Source organism: Hibiscus syriacus, unplaced genomic scaffold, assembly GCF_006381635.1.
Source record: "Hibiscus syriacus cultivar Baekdansim isolate YM2019G1 unplaced genomic scaffold, ASM638163v2 tig00111278_pilon, whole genome shotgun sequence".
Lineage (NCBI taxonomy): Eukaryota > Viridiplantae > Streptophyta > Magnoliopsida > Malvales > Malvaceae > Hibiscus > Hibiscus syriacus.
Window position 1 is genome coordinate 371,315 of NW_024063045.1, and position 23,879 is coordinate 395,193.

Sequence of the window (23,879 nt, forward strand, 5' to 3'; positions counted from 1 at the left end):
TTAGAAACGAGGTTTTCAAGAATCTTTATTTTCAAAATTGATTTTATAAGTATTCGATCATATCTAACTCTAAAAAGTGACGATTCAATTTTATTTTAAAAATTGAGTTTTTTAAAAAAATTTAAAAATTCGAATATATATATTTTCAAACAAAAATCATCGAATTTAAAGACTATTATAAAAAAACATATTGGGTTCGGTTTAAGCCCAAAATTAAATAGGTTATTTTTATCGAGCTTTAAATTAGCACATTTATTAATCAAAGTAACACACAAAAGTTGAAGGAGAGAAACCTTTGCTTAAACCCTTGAAACTGTTACCAAACTGCCAGAGCAAAAAGAAGCAACAACAGCGGCGGCGGCGGGGACCATGGTGAAATCCTATCTAAGGTACGAGCCGGCGGCTTCCTTCGGTGTATTTGTATCTTCTGAATCGAATATCACATACGACAGCTCAGGCAAGCACCTTCTAGCTCCGGCTCTCGAGAAGATCGGTGTTTGGCACGTTCGTCAAGTCGTCTGCACCAAAACTCTATCTCCTTCTGTTTCCTCTCGCGGCTCCTCTCTCTTCGTAAACTGTGTCGCCTCCTCCCCTTCTTCACTGGTAATTTTTTTTTCATTCTCCTTCCTTTATCATTTATTGTAATGGATGCTCCGTTTTATTTTGTAGCTTTGATTGAAGCAATACCTGAAAGTTTAGTTTAAATATAATATATATTCTTTTCTGAATAATAAACTTGCCCGATGTTGTTTTCGCATTGATAAATTAGGAACTTTTAAAAATTGTGAACTTTAATAGTAACAACCAAATGGAGTCTTAAAGTGCTTCATGCATTCTTAGCGATTTTCATAAAAATTAGTATGAGCGAATTAAAACAAGGTTTAAATTGCAGGTGGCAAGTGGTTATGCTGATGGTAGTATAAGGATTTGGGATTGTGATAAAGGAAGTTGTGAGACTACATTGAATGGACATAAAGGGGCTGTGACTGCTTTAAGGTACAATAAGGTTGGATCTTTACTTGCTTCCGGAAGTAAAGACAATGATATTATATTGTGGGATGTTGTTGGTGAGACGGGTCTTTTTCGCCTTCGTGGGCATCGTGATCAGGTTTGTCATTTGTAAATCTTTCTATTAAAGTTAAGAACTTATCGTGGTATTTGTTATCTGTATATGTTTTAATTTCTTTGCATTTTGCAACTTGCAGATCACGGACCTTGTTTTCCTTGATTCTGGTAAAAAACTTGTTACTTCTTCCAAGGATAAATTTTTGCGAGTGTGGGATCTTGAAACTCAGCATTGTATGCAAATAGTTAGCGGCCATCATAGTGAAATTTGGTCTATTGATGTTGACCCGGATGAAAGATACTTGGTCACTGGTTCAGCAGATCTTGAACTCAGATTATTTTACAATGTAAAGCATGAGTTGATGAGTGGAGAGTCTATGGTGAATGTAACTGCGGCTAAAGCTGGGAATGACCGTGAGTTATCTACTCAAAATAAATGGGAAGTTCTGAAGCCCTTTGGTGAAATTATGCGACAAAGTAAGGATAGGGTTGCGACTGTGAGGTTTAGCAAGTCGGGAAATCTGCTTGCTTGTCAGGTGGCAGGAAAAACTGTTGAACTATTCCTTGTACATGACGAAGTTCAATCCAAGCGCGAAGCAAAACAAAGACTTAAAAACAGGAAGAAAAAGAAGAAGTCTGCAAAAATGGAAGTTGAAGAAACTGAAAATGTTGAAGCAAATCATGATACTGAAGAAGCTGGGAATACATTGGTTGTTACAGTTGCTGATGTTTTTAAGCTTCCTCCAACTATTATAGTCAGCAAAAAGATATGTTCCATCTCTTTTTGTCCAGTCACTCCAGAGAGTTCACTAGCTAGTTTAGCATTGTCTTTGAATAATAACTTGCTGGAGTTTTATTCAATTAAAAGTGATGGAAGTGAAAAAACACCTTCTATTAAGCTTGAAAGAACACTTTCTATTGAGCTTGAAGGACACCGTTCCGATGTTAGAAGTGTCACTCTTAGTTCAGACAATAGTTTTTTGATGTCAACCAGTCACAATGCTGTGAAGATTTGGAATCCAAGTACTGGTTCTTGCCTTAAAACAATTGATTCTGGCTATGGACTCTGTGGTCTAATTGTACCCCATAACAAATATGGAATTGTTGGCACTAAAGATGGGGAAATTGAAATTATTGACATTGATAATGGTACTTGCAGTGAAGTTGTTGGAGCTCATGGTGGCTCTGTACGGTCAATTGCTACCATTCCAAATGGAAATGGCTTTGTTACTGGCAGTGCAGACCATGATGTAAAGTTCTGGGAGTACATCAACCAAAAACCTGGTCAAGTGTGTTCCTCATATCTTCATCACCTACTTCAACATTTTTCAGCATTTAACTCCATTTATTCATATATTTTCCCTAACTCTCAGCTTGTTTAGCTTTGCCTTGATACAATGGAATGTATAACACATACTTTATTACAAATCTAGTCATCATGCTGAGTTAACAGATAAGTGATGCTAGGTTGGTCTTGTTGATTTTCAGGATTCCAAAAGCCTTACTATATTAAATGTGAGGACTATGAAAATGAATGATGATGTTTTAGTGGTTGCCGTTAGCCCAGATGCTAAATATGTTGCTGTTGCATTGTTTGATTGCACTGTAAAGGTAAGGAATGATCGACTTATCCTTCTCTCTTTTGAATTTTACTTTGTCCACTGTTGGTTGGTTTGATGAATTTATTTTGTTATGGTTTGATGAATTTATTTTGTTATTGTTTTCCTAGAATTTGTAAATGGAAGCATCATGCAGTTTCCTGCTCAACTTGTAAAACATGAAGTTGATTTATATAGTTGCCCTTTCCTACCGTCTCAATTTTGGTCTATGGCTTCAGCCCTCTGTATAAAACCTTCTATAGCTCATGATTTAAATGTGAGAATTAGATGTGACCTTGCATCTGTATGCCACTACACTAATCATGTCTTGCAAAGATTGGTTTATATGTGCTAATTATATCTGTTGATTTCAAAAATGTTTGTTTTCAGATTCTTTCTCTCTAAACATGTTCTGGTAGAAGCTTCCGATGGAAAAAATAAAGTCTGATCTACTGAATAACTCCCCAATTTGACTTCATAATAGCATTTAGGATATTGTGTTGTCAATCAGGATGTGCGAGTCAACTTGTTTTGCACTACTATGGGGGCTATAATGATAATAATGATTTTCAGTTCCCTTTTTATGCAGATCCTTTTTATGGATTCATTCAAAATTTTCCTTTCCTTATACGGCCACAAACTTCCTGTCCTATGTATGGATATTTCATCAGATGGAGATTTAATTGTAACTGGGTCTGCAGATAAGAATTTGAGGATTTGGGGCTTGGATTTTGGCGATTGCCACAAATCCATCTTTGCACATGCTGACAGGTTTTGTATGATTTTAATTATTATGGAATGCAAAAGTTCTCTTAATCCTAAATTGTTTATGTAGTTTTGGTGAACCTTTTGATCACCAATTCTGATGAGGTAATTTTTCAGTGTTATGGATGTTCAATTTGTCTACAACACACATTACATGTTCAGTGCTGGGAAAGATCGTCTTTTGAAGTACTGGGATGCTGATAAGTTTGAGTTGCTTTTAACGCTTGAGGGACATTATGCTGCTGTTTGGTGCCTTGCAGTCAGCAACCGTGGTGACTTTGTTGTTACAGGATCTCATGACCGGTCTATTCGCCGTTGGGATCGTACTGAGGAGCCATTTTTTATCGAGGTATTTTCAAATTTTTTGCTGTGTACCAGAAGTGAATTTCTTGGCTCAGGAATGAGAATGCCATTGTTAAACTAGTTCTTCTCACTGCATTTGTGATTACTTTTAGAAATGGATTTTCTTCTTTTTGTATTTAACCCTGCTTGAGTGTGCAGGAAGAAAAAGAGAAAAGATTGGAAGAAATCTTCGAGGCTTACATGGACGATACATTTGAAGACAGACATGTACCGAAGGAAGAACTTCCAGAAGAGGGAGCTGTTGCATTAGCAGGGAAGAGAACTCAGGAAACCCTGACAGCCGCTGATTCAATTATTGATGCACTAGATGTGGCAGAAGTGGAGTTAAAACGAATAGCTGAACATGAGGTATTCTTCTCTTGCTTTGGTCCGTTTCTTCTATACTGACGTGTTAATGTCTTTAACTAGCTTGTTTAAATTTGGGGAAAAACTGGAATAACCATAAACATCCAGACTAGGATATGATCTGGACTGAGACCCCACACATGGTATTTACGCATGCCGGGACTCATACCTGAAACATTAAGGTTTCTAGGGCCTTTACATTGACGCCAAAGTTGTATTTTGATACTCAATGGTTGACACTTTTAAATAATTTTTTCTTCCCCCAAGGAAGAAGGGGAAAAGGAAAAGAAAGCTGTTAACTATATTTGGGGTGGTGTGGTCGCTCGTTACTTTCCCTATCCTCTATATTGAGTGTCAGCACAATGGTTACTTTTTGTACTTGTAGAAAGATACAACTGCCAAGATGATAAATCTCTCTTGCAGAGATGATTTTCATTTTGCTCAGAAATGCCTGTTGGAATAATTTGGAAAATTTGTATAGCAGCAGAAAATGCTATAAGAAAACTGAAAGAGCCTAAATTTTTCAATAGTTGTGTTGCAGTTAATTTGTTCACTATGTTATATTTCAGGAGCAACAGGCCAGAGGAAAAGTTGCTGAATTCCAACCGAATCTGATTATGCTTGGGTTATCCCCATCGGATTATGTCCTTCGTGCTCTCTCAAATATTAGCACCAATGATCTGGAGCAGACTTTACTGGTAATTGAGCATTATGCATGGGAACTGCTCTAGTTCTAGTCCAAAATTCTGGAAAAGATGATATGTTATTTCATCCATGTTTTCAAGTGCATGCATGGAGACAGTTACACACCTGCAATCAGGCCTACGAGGATTAAGCTCATAATTGAAACATCTGGATAAGCAGTTTTTGTCATTTATCTTTTTGTGATCCACCTGATTGTGACTGTTTTTTTCATATCGTAGTCCATGGTCTTCTACTGCTTAGTTAATATTTGCCTAATAATGGGACCAAAGACCCTCATCAACTGAAATTCTAGTCACTTTAAAGAGAGTTTCTTTTCATATTTCAGCCATGCTAATAGGCAAGTTAAATTCATATATGGAGGCTGAACTATCTATGTCTAGTAGTTAAATTGAACTTGTCCATGCTGTATAGTACGGATAGGATCTTCTCATCTTTCCCGCATCTTATTATTTATCTCAATATCTGAGTCGAAGTTGTTTTATGGCTAGGCATTACCATTCTCAGATGCCCTCAAGCTGCTCTGTTATACGAAGGACTGGACTTCAAATCATGACAAGGTTGGCCTCTATGCTCTTATAAATGTGCTTATGGTTGGATGTTTTGGTAAATACTCTCTCTCTGTGACGCGTTTGATGTTAGGAAAGCATATGTCTTATGCATCTGAGCGCTAGACTTGTAATCTTACTGGTGTTATTACAATATATGCTGTTTGTGCAGGTTGAACTGGTTTGCAGGATTGTTACGATTTTGTTGCAGACACACCATAGTCAGTTAATTAGTACCCCATCTGCCAGACCAGTGTTGGCTGTTCTGAAAGAGATTATTTATGCAAGAGTTAAGGTAAATTTGTACTTCGGATTATGATTGTTTAAAACCCGCACATTCACTTGGAGCAAAAACATTCAGTTCTGTAACTAGTAGCCTTAATGATCTCTCTTTCATTTCTACTGTTGAATTTAAGTTCTAAATGGTCACATAATCCATAAATTTTAGATTTGGTAAAACTTAAGGATCTATTTCAATGACATAAACTTTGAATTTCTCAGGAATGCCATGATACTCTTGGTTTCAACCTTGCAGCAATGGATCATCTAAAGGTTTGTAAAATGGCTTTTCCAATATTATCAATTCAATTTCTAATACAATAGCAGAAACTTAATTTTATGCCCAACTGTTGCATGTTATTTGATTTCAGCAATTGATGGCTTCAAGATCAGACGCTCTATTCCGAGATGCAAAGTCAAAGTTGGTAGAGATATGTTCCCAGCAGTTGAAGCGTTTAGAAGCAAGAACGGAGAACAAAACAGAAAAACGAAAAAAGAAGAAACATAAGAAATAGAGTGATGATCTCCAAGATGGGAAAACTTTCATTATTTATTTTCAAGGTTTGGAGAGTGGTTCGCAGAATGTTCTTCCTGGTTTAGGTAAGAAACATCTTCATTTTGAGATTTTCATGACCAGTTTGGCTATACGCATGGATCAGAAAGAATACTGAAATGGGGTTTTATAATTAATTATTATTATTATTATTATTATTATTAATGTCTATATTACAATTATGCCTAGCCCGAGGAGGAAATACAAGTCGGGTACAAAGGCATTCAGCTCAAGAGCAACAAAATAGAAAAAAAGAAGACATTGGGGATGTGGCCTAATGTTTTCGTTAAGGACGAAGGGGGTTAGACCCTTATTTTACTAAATATTATGTAGGCTACAAATATAGGAAGGTGGATTAGTATATCAACAGAAATCTTTTGGGTTTCAGTGAAGATGAGAAAGCAAAAGCAATACACAGGTTTCGTTTATCCTTTCTCTTGGCACGATTTTGGCCATTATTTCAAAGCAAAAGATTTTCCGAGAAGAAATTGAGAGGATTACCATCTTTATTTTTATGTATAAAAATAAATCATTTAATGAATGTAAATGCGACAGAAATATGAATTAATTCACAATTTTTTATATTTTTTATTAAGTACACAAACAGGAAGAAAAAAATATTTATCAACTTTTTATTCGTTTAATTTTCTCTAATCGTGGAGAATGGTTTCTATTATATATTTTCTCTAAATATTGCTTTAATTATTTTCATTGGTTATTTACTTTGAAATTTACGAATTTTTGATTTGAAATTAATAAAAATAAAAATATATAATGATTTTAAATAATATTAATACACTACTATTAATAAAAGATATTTAAATTTTTAAAAGTTGTCTTACATTTTCAAAAGGGAACATTACTGGATCCAAGATTCTCCTTGTACCCTTATCGCTAACCATTAGGGTTGTAAATGAGACGAAACAGATCGTGGGTTATTTGAGATTGACTTGATAAATACTCGAATCGAATGGACTCGATCTCGAGCTCGACTCGAGTTCTTAACGAGCCGAAACGAACTATTTGATATTCAACTCGAAAGCTCGTGAGCAGTTCGAAAATATAATATATTAAGATTTTTTTAAAAAAAATAAATTATTAATAATATTAATATTTATGTACTGATTTTTTTTAAAAATACAGTAAGATTTTCTTGTATTTAAGGTTCTGGTTCGAGTTCGAGTTTGAGGCTTTAATCGAGTTAAGTTTAAGAATTATTTTTCATTTCGAGCCTTTTCGAGTTGCTCACGAGCTTCAGTTCAAGATTTTGAGTTCGAGTCGAGCTTGAAAATTTTAAGTTCGCGAGTTTTCGAGTCGAGTCGAGCTCCATTTCAGAGTTTGAGTCGAGTCGAGCTCGGCAATACTCAAGCTCGACTCGGCTAGTTTACACCCTTACTAACCACGAACGTGCTATTTAATGTCACCTAACGCTAGCCAAACGAGTCTCCTTTAGTCTCAAGCATCATAATCTAGCATATCATTAGGTGTTGTATATAGCTCACACTCATATAGCAAGACGAATATATTAAAGACAAAATTTGGGTCGTAAGTTCAAACACTTATCCAAACACACAAAGATACGTTATGATGTAGTCTGGGGTCACACAACATCGCAAGATTTATACGCCATTAGTCTACTAACATAGGTACTTTGGATAAAACCTGGATCGCTATCGTGACAGGAACGTACATCTCGTGGTCGCACATGACCAACACCTCTACTCTTAGAAAATTTGAGTAACCCATTACACGCGACTAACGATCAACAAGCAAGCAACTCAACATCCTCAACGTTTTTCTTAGGGACATACACATCAAAATCCAAACTTAGGATTACTCAAGCTCTACCGAGCTGGTCATACGAACCATGCAACCTCGATGCGGACACACGCTCCCATAATCTCAATCATATCCTTGAAGAGCCACTCAGATACCCTCTCATGGAACACTCTCGGGTGGAAAAATCTACTATCAAACTTCTCCTTAGAGTTGATCCTCAACTCAACAAGAAACAATTGACGGTTCTCACACGACTACATTAATCTAAAAGGCACTTGGACCCTCACGTCAGGATCTTCTACGTGAATACTCTTCCTATTTAGTTCACTTTGACACCACGAAGGAATGCACGAATTTACGTCTACTAGTGCAACATTATCAATCGAGATTGCTGAAAATATACTTGATATCTCAACTACGACATCAACATCCTCTATATACCTCACGATGATCTGACAAGCTAGGATATATGTAGCTAAGCTAGGAACAGGTCGATCTGTTCCACTGCTCTCTTGCTCAATCATAGCATTGAAACCTTTATGTGCAAACCCTCCATCACGTTAGGCTCCGAGGTCAATTAATAACATCGCTATCCGAGGTAGGGCAGTCTCTCACAAGATGCTCTAAGGACCCATATAAAAAACACGTCCTAGAGAGACCAATGCATCTCCCTTGATGCCTCTTATCACAATGCTCACACTCTGGATATGTTTACGCTCTGTCAGAACCTCTCGTGGTCTTCACAGGTGGTGACGCTAGCGATCTCCTACATAACCCTACTTTAGACCTTTGACTCGATTGGTGCGACTGAACTGGTGTTACCCTCATTCTCACACGAGAATCCACTACCCTCTAGGCCACTCAGCTGAGATAGATCTACTGATACCAAAATCCTTCAACTCAGCGTATTGATACCATCTATTAAACTAATCCTCATGTTTGTACCCTTTCCGCGACCTTAACATATCATGTCAACTATGGGAATACTTTGGGCGGGTTTATCGCCACTGCACATTAATACCTATACGAAGCCTCTCGAGAGACCTTCTGCACCTCAAGGACTCAGTTGTAACCAACTCTAAAGCATATCAAGTCAACCAAAAGAAATTTCTCTTGTAATCGTACAATCTCCTTAACCCATTGGGAGTACTACATCCTCAAGACATTTATATATGCCTCGATATACTTTTCACTGGACTGACTTAGAGACTGATCACACATAGGCATCTTAGGATGTAGAGTCATTTTTATAGTCTCCTGCTATTAGATTGAGCAAAGCAATGGCGCATCCTAGCTTACCCTTGGGGGTAAGGTGAAGTTGCCTTTAAGTCCTAGTTTCTCTCCACTACTGATTAGTCGAAATCGGGTTATCATCACCTAAACTGAAGAAGTCGATTGTCTTATACCTCCTTAGTCTCTCTATCGAAGACTTTAACAGTGCTGTCACACTTGGAGCATTTGGTTGAGTAGTTTGTGTTGTACAAAAAACGTCCACTACCCCTCTAAGCATGAAAATCAAACCTCTAAAGAATGTCATCTCAATGACTCTCACAGACATCGGAACCTTGCGATCCTCTACCTTAGGTTGAAACGTATTGTTAAATTACCGAGATGAGAGACACAACTTTCAATCCTACTATTGAGACTACACTTGGAACTCAAAACCATCACACTTTCGTAAAAAGAGATTACATAGAGGAAGCACCATCAGAATTTCATTCTTATAAGAGTACTTTTAGAACCTAGGGGCATGTATTCACTAACGTCTTACCAAAACCAACCATTGATTTTATAAAATTTATTTTAACGGTTATAGGGAGTTACTAAAATTAAATGATGATTTTGGTAATATTTAAATGTTTTCTCTTGAAATAATTGGTATGTAGAGATGTGCAACCATCTATTCTCACATAGGGTAATATTATTTAGTCTCAAGAATCTAAGGTGAAAATAATTATGGTTTGTCGTACTAAAAATTTATTTTGAGAAATTTATAAAGACAACAGGTCCGTTGCAATTTTGGAGAAGTAAAAAATCGGTTACGCTAACATGAAAAAAATTCTCCAAATCAAATAGTTTTCAAATCCTAAAGATAAGGATTCTATTACTATCAATATTTTTTTATGAAATTTATTACTGTTAATAAATTTCAAAGACTAATATTATTGAATTTATTCTGATTTGAAGATTGGTAGATTCCGAGATCATCCTAATTAAGATATTATGATGCAAAGAGTGAAGAGTAAAGTTACTAGCATGGTGAGAATGAGCAAGTCTACTTTGATATTATGGTTTTACCTATGAGGTCAGATTATTTAGACTTGTTGTCTTTTAATTCATGTTTTTTTAAAAAAAAATACATGAATTAGATTGTATGAGCTTTTAAGTTAGTCTTTAAAACTTAGTGGATAAATTATGAAATGAGATAAACCACTAGTAAAGACTAAGGTAGTGAAAGATTACTAAGGCTAACATAGTACTGAGCCCAAAATGTATATGCTTAATAAGATATCATTGTAAGTAAAAGTATCAAGCATAATTCTTTAAGAGGCATTAAAGAAAGAGAAAATTCATAAATGATTTATATGAAAACATTATGAAAATGCATGTCTATGATTGGTTCTGTGAAAGACCTGATATTTAAGTGTGCCTAGTACACCACCTCTCTTTCATGTTAACATACATGATGCATTGTTCTTTAATGTGCTCACTTTTATAAAAATACTATGACGAATCAAACTCTCTTTAAACTTATTATAAAAGTTAAAATAGTAGAAATTAATATGGTTAGTAAAATACCAAATTTAGTCATAGTAAATAAAACATGTGATGAAATATGTTGAATAATATGAATGAGAATATGATAGACATTAGTGCTACTAAAAGATTGGTTAAATCTCTTTGAGTTTATTTCTCAAGTAGAGAAAAGAAAAGAGATAGTCTATCTTAGGAGTTGTGTTGAAATCTCTGGTAACTATTTGAGATAATTTTTTATTTTTAGAAAAAGTTGAAAACTCATAATATTTTTTATGATATTCCTAATTTCTTGAACACTTCTTTTGAAGAATTAGGAAAAGTTGAAATTCTCTTTGAGTAAGATAAATGGAATTTTATAATAATTGAAAATCATATATACTAATCTTACTGATTAGTAGAGTTGAGAATATAAACACATGAAAACATAACATGATTATGTTTAAATAAGGATTTGATGTTCGAAACCTATTATGACTTTACTCTAGTAAAATGTAGTAAATTAGAGACAATTTGTTCATGTGTTATATATAAAGTGAATTAAGGCCCCTTATGCTTAAAAGAGTGATTTCTACCATAAAAGTAGTAGAAATTGTGGGGGTATCTGAAAAATAATTTTCATGTAGTATGATGTTTAAACATATAAACTTATAGTTTATACGTATAAGTGTGATGTTTTGAGTAATTCTATGAAACTAAGATAATTTTTATCCTCTTAGATTGTAATGAACAAAACTTGGATAAGTTAATTATCCTAAAAATAAAAAAGTTACTAAAACTAATAAAAGACATTATTTAAGTGAAGTCTTTTTAGAGAAGTTTTAGTAATGAAGGAATTTCTCAAATATTCTGTTTAAACTTAGCATACAAGTTTGAGTTAAATGAAACAATGTTTCTGATAACTCCGTAAAACGGTCATATTTGGGACATTTTCACTTAAGTTATTGATTGTCTAAGAGCTCATATAGGATCATATAGATGCATTTAGGAACATATAGTTGCATGTGGTGAAATTTTGTTTACCGCGACATTTTATTTTGTAATCAATGATGCGTTATGGGGAAGGTGTTTTGTTTAATGATGTGCAGGATTTGGGAGCAGAGATAAGCAAAAGGGAATTGCCATGACATGATGAGACTACTGAGCAAACTGCGATTGCCGTGACATCTCGGACGACATTTCTGGGCAGAAAAAAGTCAAAGAATATATTTTTAGTAAGAGCCAGCTGTCATGGCATAAAAAGTGTTTTCTGCAATCAGCATTAAAGGAGGGGCCAGTTACCATCTTTGCACCAACTCTCGCATAAAAGGAATGAACTTTAGGGTGCAAGTGTAATTTTAACACAAAATTCTAGGTTCATTCTCCCCTATAAATAGGAGATGGAGCCAAACTTTTTTGGAGGAGACTTGGAGATTTTTAGACATCCACCAAGAGCCTAAAAATTCGGAGAAAAAATTCTCTCTTTTTTCGTCAATCGTTTTTGCCGTGGCATTCCTCCGCTGACAAGCTAGAGGGAGTGGCGAACTAGGCGTCCGAGAGGAGCTAGATCGCTGGGACTGTTCATGGTGGCCGAGGGAAGCTCCGACAGTGCACGTCGAAGGCTTTTCTTCATTCCCTTTGCTCTTTGCTTTCGTTATTTATTGTTTGGGTTGTAAGGAACGGATTAACTTGCTTTGTGCTTACTTATTTCGAACCCCACCATGAACTAATCCTATTTGGTGGGAGTTTATTTTGGATATTTAAGATTTGCTTTAATGAATGATTGTTTTTCTATGTTATAATCTGTTTTGCTTATGAATTTTAATGCCTTAAGGTTATAGGAGCTATGAGAGTAGTCGTTCCTTAGGAGATTACTTAGTGTTCGAGAGAATGTCTAGGTAGCACATCCTTAGTATTCGAGAGAAACTAGGGAGGAACCACATAAGCAAGGGGTTCTAGATAGTAACTAGGCCTAATCCACCTTAGAGATAAAACTAGGATTTCATTCGACTAAAAGGAGTTGTGCATGAGCGATAGGTTAGATGTTAATGCTACCGTAAAAAGGTATTGCCAAGACATATCCTGTTATCTGGACCAATAGGATCCCTGCGGTAGCTAACGCCAATCGATTTTGCCAAGACATCTTCAATCTGTCGAGTCCCTTGACTAGAGATAGCATAGGGCACCCTTAGTAAACTTTGTCGGGAAGATAAAGCATAGAAGTAAAACCATTCTGAGAAGTGGACTTAGATTTTCCTAGGTAACTCCTATCATTCATTCCTATAGTAACTTGTCGTGTGAGGAGTCTAAAGTTCTTATAAGCAAATCTAGTATTTACAGTTTATTTTGCCTTTACATTTTCATTTGTTTGCACTCAGCATAATTTAATTTGCCATATCATATCCATTTGCTACCATATTACCATCAGACAATTTCCACAATATCCATTCATTTTGCCACAATATTTTAATTTGCAAATACCATCACTAACTTTACTTAGGTGACAAAGTAAAGTGCCGTGACAAACTTATTTGATTTCCCCAATCCCTGTGGAGAACGATACTCACTCATCACTTTATTACTTGTTCGATTGTGTATACTTGCACATAATTCCGCATCCATAATTAGTACTCACAAAAAGCGGACAAGTTTTTTACATCGTTGCCGGGGATTGGCAACTGGAAGTTAATTTTTTTTGTCAAAGCATTTTTATTTTTACTTGTTTATTTTTTTAGATATCTTTACTTTTTGTTTTCTTTATATATTTCAGGTTTTTCGTGGTGTATGACCAGAAGACGTTCGAACGAGCCATTAGAACTGGTTGAACCTGAGATTGAGAGGCTTTTTAGGCAAAGAAGGCGTGCTCAACGTGAAAATATGTATCAAATCAGAAATCAAGGCATTGGCCATGAGGAAGATCAGAATGCCGGGGCAATTCCAATTGCTGGGAATGCAGCCCAACCTCATGCCATTCGTGATCACTTAAACCCGATCTTATATGACTTAAATCCTCGAATAGTGGCACCAGAAATTCAGGAAGCCCATTTCGAGCTCAAACCTGTCATGTTCAATATGTTGAATTCCATAGGGCAATTCGGGGGCATGCCAAATAAAGATGCAAGGCATCATATTCGTAATTTCTTGGAGGTGTGTGATTCTTTTCGCCAACAAGGAGTGCACGAAGATGTTATGAAGTTAAAGTTATTTCCTTATTCTCTGCGTGACCGAGCAAGGGCTTGGTTGAGTGGCGTTCCAGCGGGTTTAATGGAATCGTGGACAGATCTGTGCAAAATTTTTTTTGCTACGGTATAATCCTCCAAATATGAACACCCAACTGAGGAACGACATTGCTTCATTTCGTCAGGCTGATGACGAATCGATGTATGAATGCTGGGATCGATACAAGGCATTGTTTTGCAAATGTTCGAATCATGGTTTTGAAGATTGGACGCAAGTGGTGATGTTCTATAATGGAGTAAATGCACCCACGAGGATGATGCTAGATGCCTCGGTAAATGGGACGTTACTTGATAAATCACCAGCAGAAGCATTTGACATTCTGGATAGGATTGCCACCAATGATTATCAGTTTCCATCCACAAGGCTTGGATTTGGGTGCAAATCACATGGAGCTTTCGAGCTAGATTCTAAAGATAACGTGTCCGCCCAACTTGCTGCTATTACCAATATGTTGAAGAATTTGCAAAGGCCAAGTGAGGTGAGAGAAGTAAAGGCAGCCCATTCAGCATGTTTATTATGCCACGACAATCACAATGAGAGTGACTGCCCGACCAATCAAGAATCCATCAAATTTTTAGGCAACTTCAACCGAGGTAACAACAACCCCTATTCCAACACATATAATCCTAGATGGCGTCAACATCCAAACTTTTCGTGGGGAAATCAAGGAACTAGCACTGGTCATCAACCAGCTCGGCAACAGAATTTCAATGACTCCCAGGGATTTCAATCGAATATGCCATGGAATAATTCTAACAAGGGAGGGTCATCTTCATCAAACACTAGTTCTTTGGAGGCCACAATGTAAGAGTTTATTGCAACAACGAAGACAATGCTACAAGATCATGCGACCTCCATTAAAAATCAAGGAGCCCTGCTTCAGAACCATAGTTTGTCATTATGGGCGCTGGAGAGTCAGGTTGGTCAAATTACCGCGGCATTACAAGAACGCAGACCATGACATTTTTCGAGTGATACTGAAGTCACCAAACCTCATGGCAAGGAGAGCTGCAGTGTCCTAACTCTCCGAAGTGGTACACAAATTAATGTTGAAGACAAGTTTGGGGGAAGACCGAAGGATGATTCACCCCCTGTAATCGTGCAAGCTGAGCAAGAAGTGATGGAAGAAGCACCAGAGGAAGAGGATAAGGCTGGGGATTCATCAAGTAAAAAAACTAAGGGGGCAAATAAAAATGCCAAGGCAACTTCTGTTCGCACCCCGTCAGTACAAGAAGCCAGACCCCCACCCCCTTTTCCTCAAAGACTGAAGAAGCATAACGAGGATATTCAATTCAAGAAGTTTGTTGACATTCTGAGTCAACTTCAAATCAATGTTCATTTTCTGGAGGCTATGGAACAAATGCCCACATATGCTAAGTTCCTCAAGGAGATTGTGACCAAGAAGAGAAAGGTTGAGCAGTACGATACAATTGCCACGGTAAAAGAATTTTGCTCTTCCTTAAGCAAGCTGCCACCAAAGAGACATGATCCGGACAGTTTTATCATCCCATGTGCGATAGGAGACAAATTTGTTGGGAAGACACTATGTGACCTTGGCTCAAGTGTGAACTTGATACCTAAGTCAATTTTCGTAAAGCTTGGGATAAGAAATGCGAGACCCACATCCGTCATCTTGCAATTAGCCGATCGTTCATATGTGCGTCCCGAAGGGCGAATTGAAGATGTCATCGTGCAGGTTGACAAATTCGTTTTTCCTGTGGATTTTTTGATTATGGACTGTGAGGTTAACGCCACAGCACCCATCATCTTGGGGGCACCCTTCCTAGCTACCGGTCGTATTCTCATCGAATGTGAGAGGGGAAAGATGGCCATGCGAGTGGTCGATCAACATGTCACTGTGAATGTCTTCCGATCACTTAAGTACATGGATGATTCTGAAGAATGCCAGAGCATTTTAGAAGTAGATACAGTAATCACGAAAGAAGCATATCAATTTTTCCAGGATAATTTCATTCAGCTGGGACCTGATGAGGGGCTAATCGAAGACTTAAAGGCTGGAGAACATAATGATTTTTATTCCAAGGAGCAGCATGCTAGCTTTCTCAAAGCTAGCCTAGGTACGCGCTTTGAACTTCTTAATTTCGAAGAGTTTGTTCCTCCCAAGCCCTCATTACAGCATGCACCTACCCTAGAGCTTAAGAATTTGCCACAACATCTTAAATATGCTTATCTGGGTAGTAACGAAACTTTACCTGTGATTATTTCCTCTGCTCTTACTCCTAACCAAGAATCGAGTTTGATAAGTGTTTTGTCACAACATAAGAAAGCGTTAGGATGAACGATGGCAGATCTCAAGGGAATAATTCCAACAATATGCATGCACAAAATCATGCTGGAAGAATGCCATGGCAAATCCATAGAGCCACAGCGCAGACTAAACCCAATCATGAAGCAAGTTGTGATGAAGGAGATTCTCAAATGGCTTGACGCTGGAGTGATATACCCTATTTCTGATAGTTCTTGGGTGAGCCCCGTTCAATGTGTGCCAAAGAAGGGAGGCATAACCGTGGTGATGAGTGAGGACAATGAGTTGATACCTACACGCACGGTCACTGGGTGGCGGATTTGCATGGACTACCGTAAGCTCAACAAGGCAACCAAGAAGGATCACTTCCCTTTGCCGTTCATTGATCAAATGCTGGATCGACTTGCTGGCAAGGCATTTTATTATTTCTTGGACGGATACTCGGGGTATAATCATATTGCCATTGCACCGGAGGACCAAGAGAAGATAACATTCACATGTCCCTATGGCACATATACATTTCAAAGAATGCCTTTTGGACTCTATGATGCCCCAGCAAATTTTCAACGCTGCATGCAAGCCATATTTTCAGATATGGTTGAGGACTTTCTGGAAATTTTTATGGATGATTTTTCTGTTTCTGGAGATGATTTTCAAAAATGCCTCGGTAATTTGGCGAAGGTACTGAAGCGATGCGAGGAGGCCGATCTCGTGCTGAACTGGGGAAAATGCCACTTCATGGTGACCGAGGGCATTGTTCTTGGCCATAAAATTTCTGCAAAGGGCATTGAGGTGGATAAAGCAAAGATCGAGGTGATCGAGAAGTTACCTCCACCAAATTCTGTCAAGGGAATTAGAGTTTCCTTTGACATTCTGGATTTTATCAGAGATTCATTAAGGACTTCTCCACAATTTCTAAGCCCTTGTGCACCCTGCTGCAACAGAATCAACCGTTCGTGTTCGATCAGAAATGCCATGGCGCATTCGATGAGCTGAAGCAAAGACTTATCTCTGCGCCGATCGTGGTTCCCCCAGATTGGACATCACCATTTGAGTTGATGTGTGATGCAAGTGATTTTGCCGTGGGAGCTGTGCTTGGGCAACGAAAAGGTAAAATTTTCCATGTCATTTACTATGCTAGCCGTACCTTGAATGAGGCACAATTGAACTATACTACCCCTGAGAAAGAATTACTTGCCGTGGTATTTGCATTTGACAAGTTTAGGCCATATTTGATAGGCACCAAAGTCATAGTTCACACCGATCACTCAGCTATAAAATACTTAGTGAACAAGAAAGATGTCAAGCCTAGACTTATTAGGTGGATATTACTGCTGCAGGAGTTTGACTTAGAGGTAATCGATAGGAAAGGTACTGAAAACCAGGTTGCAGACCATTTATCTAGGCTAGAAAACATTTCAGAATGCCATGACATTTTTGATATTAAGGAAGAATTCCCTGATGAGAAAATTTTATATGCCACGATAATTCCGTGGTACACTGACCTTGTTAATTTTCTTGTTAGTGGTGTTTTTCCTTATGAACTAAATAGCCAGGGCAAGAAGAAGTTTTTGTATGATGCCAAGTTCTATTTTTGGGATGAGCCATACTTATTCAAGCAATGTGCCGATCAAATGATTCGACGGTGTGTCCCCGAAGAGGAGCAACACGATATCTTATACCATTGCCACTCCGCAACCTGTGGAGGGCATTTTGGAGGTGCAAGGACTGCTGAAAAAGGTCCTCCAATCAGGCTTCTATTGGCCATCACTATTTAAGGATGCCCATGCATTTTGCAAAGCATGCGACAGATGCCAGCGCACTGGAAACATTTCCAGACGAAACGAAATGCCGTTGTAAAATATTTTGGCGATAGAACTCTTTGATGTTTGGGGTATTGATTTTATGGGACCGTTCCCATCTTCTTTTGGAGACTTATACATTTTGCTTGCTGTGAACTACGTTTCTAAGTGGGTTGAAGCAATTGCCACACCGAGGAATGACTCTAAGACAGTACTCAAGTTCCTTCACAAGAATATCTTCACGCGATTTGGAGTACCAAGGGCCATCATCAGCGATGAGGGCACCCACTTTGACAACAAGCTAATTTCCAAGGAATTATAGAAATACGGAGTGCGACATAAAATTGCCACGACATATCACCCACAAACAAATGGGCAAGCTGAAGTGTCCAACCGTGAAGTCAAGCTGATTCGCGAGAAGGTGGTGAACCCTCGAAGGAAAGACTGGTCCCCAAAACTCGATGAAGCACTCTGGGTATACCAGACGACATTTAAAACACCTTTGGGAATATCACCCTTCAATATGGTATATGGAAAAGCCTGCCACCTGCCAGTTGAGCTAGAACACATGGCATACTGGGCAATCAAGAAGCTAAACTTCGATTCGCAACTTGCTGGTGAAAAACGGCTGCTCGATCTGAATGAAATGGAGGAGTTTCGAGCACAAGCATATGAAAATGCCAAGCTCTACAAGGAAAAAACCAAGAAGTGGCATGACAAAATGCTTTTGCCTCGACATTTTCATGTGGGCCAGAAAATACTGCTGTTTAACTCTAGGCTCAAACTCTTCCCGGGCAAATTAAAGTCACGTTGGTCGGGACCATTCGAAGTCGACCATGTTTACCCGTACGACACTGTTGATATCAAGAACATGGACGATGGGTCCATCTTTAAAGTCAATGGACAGCGCCTGAAGGCTTACCAAGGAGTCCCACCATTGCGTGACAAGACTGCCATTCTCTTGCATGAAGTTGATACTGGCCCAACATCTTAAGGATGCTGTGACATTTTAGATTTACTCTTGTGCATAAATAAATGCTTATTTTGTTACTGTTTTTATTCAGTTTCCTTTTAATTGGATATTTTATTTTTCTTTGCAAGATTAGAGTCCATCCAAATTTCAACTGTACCAGCATCAGATTCTGAACACTCCAGCCACACAATTTTAAAAGCGCACACGTCGTACGACCGCCGCACCACCACAAGCATGAAGTCAAGGTACCTTGCATTGCATTTCATAACATTTAGTTTAATTTTACTTAGTTTTTAGTAAGCATTGAGGACAATGCTTCTCTTAAGTTTGGGGGAGGTAGGGTTCTTAAATCATTACATGATAGTATTAGTAGAATGAATATGCCATGACATTAGTAAGTGGTTGAATTGGTTTTCTGGAATAAATTAAGGATGCCCGATGATGATGAATTCCTGATGGCTAGGATTGAATGTACATGACTGTTGAGGATGATAGAACCAACTCTAGGACTTGCTTCTTTGAAACCTTTTAATACACGATTGTATGTTTTTCATGCTTAAGGAACTTAGAAATTTTTTATAAGAGAACTCTTGCATGTCTTGGCATAAACGATGAAAACCTCACTTTGTAAAAAAATTTGAAGTTGTGAATAAATGCTTTGACATATCTGTAGAGGGACACTCTGCTATGCCATGGGATTTCCTGGAAACTCCAAATAAATAAATGACAGCTATGGTATATGAGTGAATGAAAGTAGTCACGGGATGACTCTACTTGACTAGCTCGGGGGTGGAAGGTATGCTCCTTTTCACCTAGAGTGTGGGATGGTAGGTGTGATGGGCTGACTCCCCTCGTAGCAGTGTAAAAAAAAGGAAAAGAAAACAATGTGGGAGTAAAAATTGTAAATGTTGTGGAAAAACAAGAAAGCTTGCGTAGAAAATTTTTAGGATTGTTAAGCATGGACTGGATACAAACAAACACACACACCCACACAAAGAATCTTGCCCTAGGGGACAATACTTGATTTCTCAAACTAGTCTAGCATGTTGAAGCCAAATGTTCTGAGGCCTGAAATTCTATCCCATATTACTATTCTACTTCTGAACTTGCCATGGTATTTTTATTTTGCTTAATACTATCCATTGCTTGAGGATAAGCAATAGCTTAAGTTTGGGGGTGTGATAACTCCGTAAAAAGGTCATATTTGGGGCCTTTTCACTTAAGTTATTGACTATCTAAGAGCTCATATAGGATCATATAGATGCATTTAGGAATATATAGTTGCATGTGGTGAAATTTTGTTTGGCGCGACATTTTATTTTGTAATCAATGATGCGTTATGGGGAAGGTGTTTTGTTTAATGATGTGCAGGATTTGGGAGCAAAGATAAGCAAAAGGGAATTGCCATGACATGATGAGACTACTGAGCAAAATGCGATTGTCGTGACATCTCGGACGGTATTTCTGGGCAGAAAAAGTCAAATAATATATTTTTAGTAAGAGCCAGCTGTTATGGCATAAAAAGTGCTTTCTGCAATCATCATTAAAGGAGGGGCCAGTTACCATCTTTGCACCAACTCTCGCATAAAAGGAATGAACTTTAGGGTGCAAGTGTAATTTTAACACAAAACCCTAGGTTCATTCTCCCCTATAAATAGGAGATGAAGCCAAACCTTTTGGAGAAGACTTGGAGATTTTTAGATAGCCACCAAGAGCCTAAAAATTCGGAGAAAAAATTCTCTCTTTTTTCCGTCAATCATTTTTGCCGTGGCATTCCTTCGCTGACAAGCTAGAGGGAGTGGCGAACTAGGCGTCCGAGAGGAGCTAGATCGCTGGAACTGTTCGTGGTGGCCGAGGGAAGCTCCGGCAGTGCACGTCGAAGGCTTTTCCTCCTTCCCTTTGCTCTTTGCTTTCGTTAATTATTGTTTAGGTTGTAAGGAACGGATTAACTTGCTTTGTGCTTGCTTATTTCGATCCCCACCATGAACTAATCCTATTTGGTGGGAGTTTATTTTGGATATTTAAGATTTGCTTTAATGAATGATTGTTTTTCTATGTTATAATATGTTTTTCTTATGAATTTTAATGCCTTAAGGTTATAGGAGCTATGAGAGTAGTTGTTCCTTAGGAGATTACTTAGTGTTCGAGAGAATGTCTAGGTAGCACATCCTTAGTGTTCGAGAGAAACTAGGGAGGAACCACATAAGCAAGGGGTTCTAGATAGTAACTAGGCCTAATCCACCTTAGAGATAAGGCTGGGATTTCATTCGACTAAAAGGAGTTGTGCATGAGCGATAGGTTAGATGTTAATGCTGCCGCAAAAAATTATTGCCGATACATATCCTGTTATCTGGACCAATAGGATCCCTGCAGTAGCTAACGCCAATCGGTTTTGCCAAGACATCTTCAATCTGTCGAGTCCCTTGACTAGAGATAGCATAGGGCACCCTTAGTAAACTCTGTCGGGCATATAAAGCATAGAAGTAAAACCATTCTGAGAAGTGGACTTAGATTTTCCTAGGTAACTCCTATCATTCATTTCCATAGTAGCTTGTCGTGTGAGGAGTCTAAAGTTCTTATAAGTAAATCCAGTATTTACAGTTTATTTTGCCTTTACATTTTCATTTGTTTGCACTCAACATAATTTAATTTTCCATATCATATCCATTTGCTACCATATTACCATCAGACAATTTCCACAATATCCATTCATTTTGCCACATCATTTTAATTTGCAAATACCATCACTAACTTTACTTAGGTGACAAAGTAAAGTACCGTGACAAACTTATTTGATTTTCCCCAATCCCTGTGGAGAACGATACTCACTCATCACTTTATTACTTGTTCGATTGTGTATATTTGCACATAATTCCGCATCCATAATTAGTACTCACAAAAAGCGGACAGTTTCACATTGTAAGAATGCTAAAATGTTGAGAGTTTTACTTAACTTGAAATCTAATTTCAATAGAGCTGCCCATAATCTAAGTAATAAATATGAAAATCTTAAGTTTTTTACCTAAGAATTTAAAGAATATTATAACTTGACGTTTCATTTTATCAGATATACTAAAAATTATGATATAGATTGGGTAATCGATAATGTAGTTATAACACACTAGTAGTGGTATGAGTTTATTTTGAATAAGAGCAACTTTTGTGAAAGTCTGAAAGGTAAATATACTTTACTAGCTCTATTGTGGGGGTCTGAGCTGATAGCTCTTGACTTAGTCAACCAAAAGTCAAATGAATCTAAGGTTTATTTGTTGAGAATCTTATGAAAAAGTTCAATATTTTTTGTTTTTACGAGACTCATAAATTACCAATTTTGGTATAATAGTCAAGCCTATAAGAGAAGGTATGGGTATATGAAACAAAATAGATATACTCATTGCACTTAAGCGCTTACTAAAGTATCTTAAAAGTATCGAAAACTATAGTTTGTTGGCTCTCCTACAATTCCAGAGGGATATTATAATGCTAATTGAGTTATCAATGAGGTAAGTAATACGGGTGGGTATGTTTTCAACTAGGTGGAGTAGCGATTTTGTGATCTTCCAAGAAAACATGCATTTCTCGTTCTACAATGGATTCAAAGGTTATTGTTTTCTATCTAGTTGGGAAAGTAGATAAGTGACTTAGGAATTTATTAGCATAAATTTCGTTATGGGGAAAATGGACTCCTCTAGTGTCCTTATTATGTGTTCACAGGTAGCGATATGTGTGACTCATAGCTAAGTTAAAATGGTAAGAATAAGCATATTCATATAAGACATGAATCCATAAGATATTTAATAAGGAACGAGTTACTATCTTCAGAGTATGTGAAGTCAGAGAGGAACTTAGCTAATCCTCTAACCAAAGGGTTAAGTTGAAAATCAGTTATTGATTATCGAGGGGATAGGTCTAAAGCTCAATGGTTAATGAATTCATGATGAATACCCAACTTAGTTATCTAAGTTAAATGTGATCAAACTAAGTCGTGGAAAGATTCATAGTGTAAATTTCTACCTACCTATCCATATGAAGAATAATGTATATGCACAGGATGAGCATTATTGCTTTTAATAAATTCATAGCTCAGGATTTGGGTGATCTTAGTGAGAAAGACTTGATGAATTTACTGTCTTTGGATGACTATTTACTCTTAATAAGTTCATAATACAGGGTTAAGTGGGTGGTCTTATCGCAAAGGACTATATGTAATACCCCAAAAAATTGGATAATGACCAAAATTAAAATTTTAAAAGTTTGATGGTCAAAGTAGAAAATTGGTAAAACGTTAGGGAATTAAGTGAGAAATTTCTTAAAAAGAATTTAATTTCATAAATAGATATTTTACTCTTGAGAGTGGGGTTTTATAGAAATCATATTTTCTGGATTTGGAATTTTAGTAAAGAAAAGTTGAAAAGGGTCAAAACCGATAAGGAATCAGTAATTCAGATCGAATTGAAATTTTACAAAAATTTGAAGTATGTCATAAAATGGTTGGAAATATTATTTTAATATTTTAGATCAGAGAAATTTGGTTTGAAAATGTGCAATTTTTCAGATTTAACCGAAACAGTGGAATTTAGTGACTAAAACGCAATATTTGAAAATTTCAGGGGAAATTTCGAAAATTAAAGTCAAAATAATTCATCTTTGACTTTGAAAGATGATAATGATGAGTTGTCATGATTTTATGGTGAATAAGAAGATTCATTAAGGGTGATTTGGTCTTATCCCAATTAAATAAATATTATATTCATTTATAGTGGAATATATTTTAAACAAAGATGAAATGCACCCAACATTTCTTCCAAATTTGCTCTCTTCTTCTCCAAAGCTGTGTAGGTTTTCTCCTAAGGTAAGAGAAAGCTTCA

General features: G+C 37.2%; 1 protein-coding gene across 2 annotated transcripts; it reads left to right on the forward strand.

The window, feature by feature from the left end:
- Window positions 1–299: 299 nt before the first annotated feature.
- LOC120157907 (WD repeat-containing protein 3-like) lies at window positions 300–6,566 on the forward strand. 2 transcript variants are annotated; one of them, XM_039168885.1, is made up of 12 exons: window positions 300–603; window positions 893–1,108; window positions 1,206–2,354; window positions 2,554–2,676; window positions 3,253–3,434; window positions 3,546–3,777; window positions 3,930–4,139; window positions 4,706–4,834; window positions 5,330–5,398; window positions 5,559–5,681; window positions 5,888–5,938; window positions 6,037–6,566. In XM_039168885.1, exons 1-12 carry the CDS (start codon window positions 370–372, stop codon window positions 6,178–6,180), a joined length of 2,862 nt encoding a protein of 953 aa, XP_039024816.1. In that variant the 5' UTR covers window positions 300–369; the 3' UTR covers window positions 6,181–6,566. The 2 variants fall into 2 exon arrangements, with proteins under 2 accessions (XP_039024816.1, XP_039024817.1); XM_039168886.1 differs by lacking the exons at window positions 5,888–5,938; window positions 6,037–6,566 and having other exon boundaries at window positions 5,330–5,444; window positions 5,559–5,623.
- The last annotated feature ends 17,313 nt before the right edge of the window (window positions 6,567–23,879 follow it).